Source organism: Acipenser ruthenus, chromosome 7, assembly GCF_902713425.1.
Source record: "Acipenser ruthenus chromosome 7, fAciRut3.2 maternal haplotype, whole genome shotgun sequence".
NCBI lineage: Eukaryota > Metazoa > Chordata > Actinopteri > Acipenseriformes > Acipenseridae > Acipenser > Acipenser ruthenus.
Genome location: NC_081195.1, coordinates 16,129,162 through 16,141,301, shown reverse-complemented (window position 1 = coordinate 16,141,301; position 12,140 = coordinate 16,129,162). Strand labels below are relative to the sequence as shown.

The window sequence follows — 12,140 nt, the reverse complement described above, 5'->3', positions numbered from 1 at the left end:
TTACTTTCTCTATAGCCTACTATCTAGCTTTTTGCTGTACGTACACCTGCAATATTTTTTTCAACATAATTGTGGTTTTGTTTTTGTATATTTTTATTAATCTCTGGTCATACATTAGTTTTGATCACTTATTTTCTGACCACTTATTCATCAGGTCAGCTGCCGACAGAATAACCGATGTAAAACGAAAATAAAATATCAAAACAGTCATGATTGAGTTGAAAAAGATATTGCAGGGGTACGTACAACAAAGCAGAAAGCTAGGGAAAGTAATGTGTTGTGTTTTAAACCCTACAGCCTGTTCAGTAACACTTCATACATGTTCTGTATTGCTCTTTCATTTTCTGCAGAAAGTTCCCTTAACAAGCATGTATGTAAGCATGTATTTATATGAATCGTGTCTCTTTGGCAATAATATGTTATTCTCTATAAATCATTTTGCAAACATTGTGGTGGAAATAATCAATGAATAATTGTTAAACCAGGAAGGACCCATTTTAATCGATAACTAATTGATGCAACACTATTAATCACAAACAAACATATTTACACATACATACACATACATATTTAATAAAAGTAAACAACATAACTATTCCTGTTAGCACAGCCAATTCATGTCTGTGTTTTAAACAGTAACTAACATTACCTGGTACTTGCCAATACTCTGTAAATAACCATTTGATCAGTAAATAAACTGAAGACCTGACCTCAGATTCAGTATTGATGTGCTGAAATGGTTTTGTGCTGTTTTCATGGAAATTTCAAGGCTGCAGCAGAAAACGCTTTGCAAAAACAATCCTAATCTTGCGTGATCGATTAAACAGTAATCTGTCTTTTAAAAACTCAGTTTTCATTCTCATCATTTTATGAGACCTAGGGCCGGACCAAATCAAAGTTAGCACTTGGCGAACAAGGACGCAAAAGCATTCGCGGTAATAAAACACAAGAACAATTCCAAGCGAAATCTCACAGAACCAACACAAGCCCTTTTCGCCCTTCAAAAAGCAGCTATAGCTTGTTGACTACAAGTGGGTTGAGAAGGGGGAGTGGTTTGCTATCGCCCAAACAAATCTACTCAATTCCAACTATAAATCACATCGCAAGACTTTCGCAGGACCAAATTGTATAGTCAACTTCGAGTTGTCGAAAGCTATCACGTATTACGCAAATAGTAAAAAAAAAAAAAAAAAACACTAAACATCCTGATATTTGCAAAATAAAACCCCAAGACATGCCTCAAGACGCTCTACTGACCTCATATCGAACACATGCACACAACACTGAATAATTTAAAATTAATAATTTACAGTGTCAAATAGTATATGTATTATTCATATTATTATCCTAATATATGTTGTGTTTGTTGCACCCTTAAACGAAACACGCACAAGACCATTTTCTTCTTTAGCCTACTACTATTTTTTTTTTTGCCACAGTTTGAGTTAAATGTTTAATAAAGCAGTATGTATTATTTCTTTAATACATACAAACAATAAACTCTTTTTCTACTCGCGGAGAGCTTTGCGTGGAGCAGGATCTCTTTCCGTGATGGTAAAGCTTTTCAGATATATTTTCTTTTATTTCTTATCTTTGTAGTAAGCTACGACTACGGTACACATTTGTTTTTAAGTCCATGGACATACTCGCACGTCACCTGTGACGTCACCTACTTCTATTCAAATTATTCATTTCTTAAAGGCACAGTGTTCCATTACATTGACTCAAGGCTAGCAAATGCAAATAAACTAGAATACTAATAAAGAACATATGAATGTTTTAACCACTTTAAAGATATTAACTTTTAGTTTTTAACATTTGGTTACTCTCGTAAAGTACTTCAACATGTTGGCCTACACAGAAACATTATGAAGCCCAACTTCTCGGCATGCCAGCATGCCAAGCGGTCCCCTCGAAATGTATAAATCCTTGTAGATAACAAAATTACGTTATACCTATAATGGTAGCCTAACTGTCACCTCAGAAGCATCAAGATAAAGTTTTTAAATTTGCTTTGGGTTTTCAACAGAAGTAGTAGTAGTAGTAGTAGCAGTAGTAGTCGTAGTAGTAGTAGTAATAATAGTAATAATATTTTTTTTTTTTTTCACGGCACTGGATAGCATTTCATTCGACTTCTTACTGTATATAATATGTACCGGTACTGATCCTGGCGAAAGTGTTACGTTTTTTTATCAGCATTTTAATTTTATAATACTCGCAGCACAGTGTCTTTGTTAACCGACATTTTTTTTTTGTTGTGTTAAATCTTTGTTCTTGTGCAGTTATAGCCTACTATACAGCCTTGTGCACAACAGGGGTCTGGGCAGCACCATGCAATGCCAGCATCCTCATACCCGACTGGCAAAGTGCTGCCCAGACCCCTGTTGTGCACAAGCCAGGGCACGGTATGGATTTTTACAAAAATCCAAAAATCATGAAAACAGTGTGGCACAATTTCATAACAGTGACAGAACAATGCAGCACATTCCTGCTGACGTTGTGGAAACGAGGGAATTGTCAAGTGTGTGTGTGTTTACTTTCAAACTTGCTTCTGTATTTTTCAGTATTTTACACAACAAAAATATAAGCAGATTATTTATTATTATTATTATTATTATTATTATTATTATTATTATTATTATTATTAATAATAAATAATAATAATAATAATAATAATAATAATAAACATATTTTTATTATTATTACTACTAGTAGTAGTTGTATGTACTAGCATTCACTGATATGCAAACGAAACAGTAGTACAACACAGATTTTTATTTTATTTTTTTTCTTCCCTGGCTGTCTTCGCCTGTCTCTTCGCATGTTACCGTCTTGTTTCCACCCCTTCAAAAGGTCAGAAATACCAGCTGGGGATTGGTCAACAGCTGTTTTCATGTTGCTTTCAGCGGTCCCTCCTGCTCATGCGAAACTTCTCTCCGCCCCTTTTGCGGATTGGAAATGGCTAGTTTTGGTTTCGCGATAAAGAAAATGCGATATGGAAACTAGAGATATTATCGCATAAACACTCTTTTGCAAGAGTGATCAGGGTTTGATTTTGTCCGGCCCCTAGTGTGTGTGTGATGTTTATGAAATATAAATATACCAACCTTTCTAATGTGTGAAGACGTTTCTGTATTTTGGATTCATTTAGGAAGGTGATTTTGAAGGATCTATTCTAGTGAATTCTCTTCTTTCATAAGACAGGCAGTGCTGTGGCAGTTTCTCAACCCTGCCCTGGAGGCAACACTCTTGGCTTGGAAAAATGGCCCTCCAGTGCTTTGACCTCTGTGTGGTTGCTGACTAAAGTGGCCCTTTATTGCAAATTGCTGGTATGCTGCTGATTTTGTGATATGGACACTTGCCCAATAGGAAATGGTCTAAGACCACCAGACACGGGTAGCTAATTTTTTTAAATGACCCCACGATTAAAATATTGAGATCTAGCCCGTCTGCTGTAAGCCAGCATCTGTTTAAAATGTTTTTGAAAGGATATATACACCAGCACAGCTGAATGGAGGGCTAACATTTGAGCATGTGATCAGTCATGATTGACTTGATGGATTGTAATGCCCATTTGCATGCGAGTTAATGGTTTGGTGTTGTATTATTTTTTTGCGAGAGTGACGGGCAAGAGGGTTATCATATTGAATGTTGTACCAATCTTGTGATAGGTAGGTAAAACATTTGGTGTACCATTAAATTCTGTTTAGGGATACCAAGATAATTGGTAAATTATAAACTTCCCACCCCCAGGCATTCATCATCACTATAAATTTGATAACATTTTGGGGTAGCACTATTATTATTATTATTATTATTATTTATTTCTTAGCAGACGCCCTTATCCAGGGCGACTTACAATTGTTACAAGATATCACATTATTTTTACATACAATTACCCATTTATACAGTTGGGTTTTTACTGGAGCAATATAGGTAAAGTACCTTGCTCAAGGGTACAACAGCAGTGTCCTCGACCGGGGATTGAACCCACGACCCTCCAGTCAAGAGCCCAGAGCCTTAACCACTACTCCACACTGCTCCTTAACCACTACTCCACACTATTCTTGTGAGATGGCTTGCTCTGTTAAATCATTTGCACTTATTTGAAAAGGGAACAATATCCAGGCACAGTGTAGTAAGTAACACATTCTCACCCCTGTGCATCACAGCAGTGGTGGCTGAACACATTTTTGAGTTACACTACACTCACTGTACTTACACTTATCGTGATTATAATCGTTGCTTTAGTATGAAGAGCTGAGAGCGGGGACATGCTGGTTTTTGAATCCCAACTGCATATTGGCAGTAAACCAACTGGAATCTGTGTCTTTGAATCCAGCCCTTTGTAAGTATCAATTAAATGTCTTCCAGTTCTGGAATGCAATACTCGGTGTGGCAGTAGAGAGCCCTGTTTGAACACTCTGAGTGGTTGTATTTTTCTGCCTGAAAATAATACAGCCACCCAGTATGTAGAAACATGTAGCTAGTGCATTTCTTTGTTGTTGTGTGAAACATGTATTAATACTGTGTAAGAAAATGCCTTTCTTGGTGATGTGTAACTTCTGCTATTACAGGTGCCCTCAAGCAGCTCGATCATGATATGCTCAGATAACATTTTGCGTGGAGGGCTTCATTTCTGATCATCAAACCATTTAGAAAGAATCAAGTGAAACTACTCATGTCCGTGTTTATTGTTTTGCAGATATATCAAGTGAACACTGACAGCTATGAGACCCATGACCAGCATTACGGAAGAGGCTTGATAAAAGAAACGATAAAGGATGGTAAGTAGTATGATAAACAGAACTACAGAAGAGCTCCGAACTGATTTTTCACTCTTGTGTTTAATAGCTTTCAAAGTTGTTAATGTGTCCTTGAAATTCCTTTAGTTATTTGCCATTTGGGCATGTAGTTTATATATTTTACATGAGAACATGTCCTGGGAAATTCATGACTTTGAGTTACCTCATTTAAGCAGCTTCCTCTTCCTACTGTTCAGTCAAGCAGAAACCAATTGTGTCAAATTTTGTGTTTTAAAAAAAAAAAAAAAAATGATATGGACTAATGTCCATCGGGAGCTAAGTTGAGACCATCAGACTTATGTTGACATAAGCGAGATTCAAACCTATACCAGTGAAGTTCACAGACATTATAGTGTAATAGCTTCCTTTATGAAAAAAGTCTTCTAATCTCTTTTTCCTCTGTAGGTTTAACCAAATTCTTCTTTAATGGAAACAGCGTCCGGAAAGATGCCATCGCAGCCAGCATTCAGAAGGTCCAGAAAATCCTGCAATGGTTTCAGAGTCAGAGCCAGTTACATTTTTATGCAAGTTCCCTTCTGTTTGTGTACGAGGGCTCGTCTCAGCAAACAGCTCAGATGAAGCGGAAGGCTGGCAGTCTGGCAGACGTGAGCGCCGCTCCCAAAGGCTGTCCCACAGACGGAGAGGTGCTGGAGTACAACAATAATGTCTGTGTGATCGGCTCCATGGAGAACGGGAGGACGATGGCTTCGTTTGGCCAGAGCCTCTCCAACATGTACGCGCTGCACAAGAAAGGTTGTTCCCAGGGACATCGCAATGATGTCCCCCTGCAAATTGAAACCAGAGAGCAGGATAACAGCTTATGGAAATGCACTACTCCACCAAACGGTAACAAACCCCAACTGGAAAAGGAAAGCCACCATATGCCAGCTGTGATGCAGAAACCAAACGAGGTAGAAGTTAGAATGATTGACTTTGCTCACGTTTTTCCCAGTAATACCAAGGACGAAGGATATGTCTACGGGCTCAAAAATTTACTGACTGTGCTGCAGCAAATCCTAAATAATTAAACCTTTCCCTGTGTTGATGTTGTGGTTGATGTTGCACTTCTTATTAATATTGGGGCCAGTATCAAAGAAAAAGTAGCAGCCATCATGGAAATAATTCTGCACTAGCAGTGATGCATACTGATGTTTGTAATTCTTTGTGTATTACATGTGCTTGTTTTGTACTACTGGTAACTATAGTTTAATTTTATAATGATCTTGCTCAGGAAAACTAACGCATAAAAATATTAATTTAAAAAATAACAATAACAATTTGGACACCTGATGTGACTAGTGGGAGGATTACGACAGTTATAAGTAGGCTATAGCTTATGGATATAAAATATATCCTCTATTTTAGAAATAGCCCCAGAAAAAAATAATTAAACCGAAGAAACTACTGATTTTTAAAAAATTTACTATATTTCTATTTCTATTATGTTAGCTACAAATTAACCTTGGAAGATATTTTTAAGATAAATAGCTTATATGACTTTATTTTTATTTTTTTTGCTGGCTAATTGTTATAACATTTATTCTAAATCCAAACTTTGGAAAGAAGGTGTTGCAAGGTATATATTATGCAAGGTATATATTACATATTGGAATGGGTTGAATTGATTGAAATAGTGCTTTTGTATATTTATTATCTTAACATTATTTTAGTGTAAATATAATTGTGCTGCTGTGTTATAAGGAACATACTGTGGAATGGAACTACAATGCAATATGAAGTCAAATTATTTAAGAAAACTGGCAAAAAAAAGTAATACAAAAACCTCTCGTTGTATATCTCATCCCCAGAGAGAGACTGACACATTTATTTTGCACTCCCAAAGCCAAAACTCGAGGAATTGAGGCAGTCAGTATGTAAATTATAACGATTCTAAACCTATGTAATGGTATAGAAGGCAAATTGGGCTCTTGCAACTTGGCAAAAGTGGCTAATATATTAACGTTTCTTATTACTTAAAATGTTTTGCTTTAGTCTGATGATGATACTTCCCTAGAAAGTTTGACTATAAAGTGGGTTTAACCAAGGCTTTTAACCTGTCATAGCATCATTTTTAGAAAGGGTTTCATATGTTTTAGTTTTCTGGACTCTTCTTTCACTTTGATTCAGGGCTGGTCTGTTTGTCTTGTCGGAACGCTAGTGAGTTCACTTCCTGTTACAGGTACAGTAACATGATCCCCCGCCTGCTTCACATAGGACACTATGTGTGGTCTCATTACCTGTAACAAGTAAGCAACAACTCATTGTGCTTAGAAAATTAAAATTAAAAGTGCTTTTGTTTTTACATTGTGTGATGTTCCAAGCCATGCAGTTGTGCATAATTACATATTTACATGGTTTGGAATCCTTTTCAGTAAAATCAGAGCACTTTGTTCCCCCATGTTATAAAGGAATTCGGCTTATAGCGCTGTGGCAGGAAAATCGGGCTTCAGCGGAGCCATAGTGAAAATAAAGTTCAACAAAAGTTCAGAAGAATAGGGAGAATTTGGTGAGGGAAAGTAGGTTGCACTTTAAGGGGCATCCATAACAATTTAATAGCATTGTAATAACTACCATTTCCTGCTCTTACATGTTAACTACTGGTGGAATAAGTGTATTACATGGAAATGGTCAGTGCCATGGTGTTACTATGTAATTAAAAAAAGTTGTTCACAAATTAAGTATACCGTTGTTACCATGTAATAGTTGGAAGCATTGGTAATTACTTTGTTACAATGCGATTACATGGCTATTCGTGCACTAATGTAAAGTGTGACCTGAATGAAAGAAAAAAAAAAATCTTGCATAGTACAACTTTAAGCTACTGCCATTGTTTTTGTAGAAACTCTTGGTCAGGTAAATCACTAAAACAATTACTAACACAGCTGTACCTTGAACATGAGAATATAAACAAAGTATATTACTACTTTTCTATTTTAATCCACATCTGTGTCAGAAATCAACAAACCTCAAAAGGGTTAATGGCAAATTCGTTTAACGAATAGATGCACCAACAAGGGCATTTTAGTTTTGTAATGAAGCTGTTTGGGAAACATACATCTCTCCTTATGATTATGTTGCATTCCAGTATCATAGGGATTTATTAATAATGGTAATATGAGTATTTATTGTTAATTGTTTTTCGTGATGGAATTGGTAGACCCTTTACTAGCAAATGCAAGCTGAACTAATGAAAGACAAAAAAGGTCAACTATACCATATCAACTGTATATAGTTTTCACAACTTTTTGGCCTATAAATAGTTCCTTTATTGGTAAAGAATAGAAATAAAAGTGAACAAACAGATAGTAAACGAACTTATGCATCTCAGAAGAAACAATTTAAAGTTACTCTGTCCCATACTCCTTTAAAAATAACCCAATCTATTAAACTTACAACTCTCAATTTCCAATTCTTAAATGAATAATCAACAACTTAATAGTCCTTACAAACCCCCAAATGTCTTGGTTGTTTTTTTCTGTTTGGGTACGTTTATAGGGTGCATTTTGTCTTTCTGAAAAAAAATGTGCTAATGATAATTTGGAGTACATACTGTAGCTGAGAAACCAGTCCAAAATAATACATACAAAAAATAAATGCCACTACAGGGGGCTCCTGAGTGGCACATCTGGTAAAGGCGCTCTGAGTGGAGTGCCGGATGCGCCCTATAGCCTGGATGTCGCCGGTTTGAGTCCAGGCTATTCCGCTGCCGACTGTGGTTGGTTAGTATCAAGATTTATAAATGAATAGAAAGGTCAGCCAGTGTGTCCTCGGCTCACCGCGCACCAGCGACCCCTGTAGTCTGACTAGGGTTGCCTGTAAGCTGCCCAGAGCTGCGTTGTCCTCCGACGCTGTAGCTCTGAGGTGGCGGCATGGTGGGTCTGCAGTGTGAAAAGAAGCGGTCGACTGACGGCACACACTTCGGAGGACAGCGTGGGTTCGTCTTCACCGCTCCTGAGTCAGCATGGGGATGGTAGTGGTGAGCTGAGCCTAAAAATAATTGGCTATTCTAAATTGGGGGGGGGGGGAAACAATTGGCAACTACTAAATTTAAATAAATTTAAATAAAGAAATACATAAATAAATGCCACTACAGACATTTCCAGAGCTGAATTATTTTGAATCTAGCATAAAAAAACGCACAAAATACAAATTAGTTAAACAGTAATAACAGAGAGCAAGACATTGGCAATACTTTTGATCAATTTCTTCACAGGATCAACATGTTACCATAACATACTTAATTAGGGTTTTCTGTCAAATCACATATTACATACATTACTAATGATTAGAACTATAACCAGTTAATTACATCATTCTACCATGTTAAACACAACTTGAACCAAGACATGTGCAACTCCACTGGCGCGGTCTTGTAAAAGTATAAATCTTTTATGCTTGAATGTGTTTCTTGTTCCAACTTTTGATAACTGAACCTAAATTACAATGTGACTTACTGTTCCCCTTCACCAGTGGGCCAAGCTATATTTAACAGCCTATACCGGTAGCTATTTGAATTTTATAGATAATGCAAGCATGAGACTTTGAATTAACCAAATTCTGACTTTAACAATGTAATTAGTATACATTTAGATTCAATTGCTGAACATATTAATCTAGTGCTGTAGTATATTGTTATACTATAAAGCGCTATTACATGTAGTGTTTAAATAGGCATAACAGTCCTGCTGGATATCCTGTGGTTCTAACCTTGCCTGCCAGAGAAATCCACCTTGCAGTATCTGTCATGATCTGTGATGCAGATGATTCAGAACTAGTGGAGGATTAAATAGGAGCATTGCAAATCCTTTGGTATTAACACACACTTTCTAAAAACAGAAACCAAAAAAATAAATAAAAGTATTGAAAACCAAACAACACAAATGATGCGTGGAATTTTTTATTTTTTATTAACAACATTTTACCTTTAATCACAATTATGACCAAAAGTTGTAGACAAGTGTTCAACATGTACATGTGATTTAACTTGATTTTCTGAAAATATATTTTAAGAAGGCTGCACATTTGTGAAATGGAGTATGTAAGTGTGTTCATTAACACACAGTAATTCAAGTTGGTTTTACACACAGTGATGCAGTGGCAGACATGTTTTAAGGTCGTGGGGGGAGGTACAGTGCTTTAGCTTTTTATCCCAGCAGTTGCAACTGCTGTTTGGGAATCTATATAATGTGCATGGTCAGCAAAATGAAGTCTATTATGAATTGGACTGCAACGAAGGCTAAACTATGAAAGAATGTAGTAAATGGCCACCAAGAATGTTTTTTTTAGTTTAAAAATTAACACAATTGTGAGTTACTGCCACTTTAAATTAGTGAAATAAATTATAAATCTAAGCAAAGTACATATAAAAGGACTAGTATGTTTTGTTTAGGCATATATTGTTAGTTCAGTATTTACCTGTATTCTATACATATCCAGGATGTGGTTGGAATGAAAACCTGGAGTTTCACGGCCCCCAAAGGCCATATTTGAGTTTCACTCATATTCTACATTGGTTGCAAGTGATTTTGTTTCATAAAAATTACAAAAGTGGATTTTGATTAAATGTTGTGATAGATCAGGAATTTCATCTTTCTTTCCCAAGCTGTTTAAAAGAGTGATAACATAGTCAATCACTGGTCCACATTCTTTTCATTGTTATTTTATTTTGGCAAAAAAAATCTTCAGCACAACAATGAGTGGATCAGTGACAATGTTGCCAAAACTAGTAAGATTGATTTTAAATACTGAATACTTCATATTGAAATTGGTGAAGTGACCTTTTGCAGTTGTCAATTTGGTGCATCTCTTGGTAAGTTCAGGGCTCAAGCTAACATGCAAAGGGCTAAAATCTGAGATTTAAATCTTCTATTGCAGCTAATCCACACACTAGTGCACAGGGGGATCGGAGCATTACAATATAGGTAAACAGGTAATCAGTCGATGCAGCTTATTTCAGAGGCTATTTATTTGTAGTCTTTTTCTATGGTTTTATGTCATCTTTTCCTTTTGTTTACAGTAAATTCTATGTATCTTACTGGTTTATTGTTTTCATACACCTAGAGAACTTAAATTCATACTGTATACGAATGTAGGCGTAATTTGGCTAAAATATTCTCCCTCCCTGAAATGTTAGTACATGTTTTGCCTCCAGAGCCAGACATGTTATTATGTACAGCATATAGTCGTGTGAATAGGTTTTATGCCTTTGTTAATGGTTTTTGCTGTGAATGATATGAGGACTTTCCCTGTGTATTTTGGTGTTAGCAGTCACTGCCATGTGGGCAATTTAACATGCATCTGGTTTTAAATTTCGAAATGAGCAGGTGGTGCACAGAAGCACTTTAGTAATTCTGGGACTGTACTGGATCTGTTTATAAAGCATCACACAGATCAGGGCTTGACTAAATTTGCCATAAAACATTGTAGACTGGTGGAGCAGACTCTGATTAGCACTGATACGAATGTACAGAAACATTCGTACTGACCCGGGATCTGTGAATCATTAAAGCTTCATTGGTTAAAAAGTTTTAGTTTTGTCAAATTATGAACAATATTGGTAATATGAATGATCTATTTAAACTGTGTTAAATCTGAGCCCTGGTATTCTTGCTTAATGTGGTTTCTGGAAGAAATTGTGTCGTGCATCCCCTATGCTTTTGCCTGAATGTTTTTTATTTTGATCTCATAGTCTTTGTCCCAGTTATGTTCTTTTTTGTTTTGTTTTTGGATTGTATCTGTATTTTGTCTTTTTTTTCCTCCATTTTTATCATGGAATCACAGGGGAAAGTGTTTGTGTGTAATTGCTGTTTCTTGTAATACAATTGAATTAACTACATTTAACTAATGTTATTACCTACTTTTGTAAATGAAATTAATATGATAAATGATATTTAGATAAAAACATAATGCCTGTATATTCGGCTAATTTAAGTTACTAATAAAAAATGACTCCACAAAAAACGCGAACTGTTTTTTCTTGTGTGCCTTTTTAACTAGTAAGGTTGCCAAGCAAACCACAGACTAGAGAACTTTAAGGAGTAAGCAGCTTACCTTTTTATCTTTTTACCTTTTCCCTTACCTTTTTATGTTTGTAGACATTCTTGGCAGAAGATGCTTTGACGATGAGTTGAGGAACTGGTCTTCTGTTCTTGTTGACTGACAAAGGCATATGCAATGTAGACTAGATCAGCCAGTGTCTTTATATTAGCAAGCACCAGCGCCATGTAGTGCACAGTAAAACTAAAGGAAGCAGATTTTCAAAGTGGCAGATCACTATATGATGTTGTTTCTTATGAAGAGACTTTGGCGGATCTAGGTTAAATGCAGCTATGGCAG

General features: G+C 36.1%; 1 protein-coding gene across 1 annotated transcript in view; it reads left to right on the top strand.

The window, feature by feature from the left end:
- LOC117415049 (inositol polyphosphate multikinase-like) overlaps window positions 1-11,765 on the top strand; it is a 30,282-nt gene extending 18,517 nt beyond the window's left edge. The window contains exons 5-6 of the mRNA XM_034024978.3: window positions 4,706-4,787; window positions 5,211-11,765. Coding sequence (XP_033880869.2) covers window positions 4,706-4,787; window positions 5,211-5,833 — 705 coding nt within the window. The 3' untranslated portion in view covers window positions 5,834-11,765. The remainder of the gene's footprint in view (window positions 1-4,705; window positions 4,788-5,210) is intronic.
- Window positions 11,766-12,140: the final 375 nt, after the last annotated feature.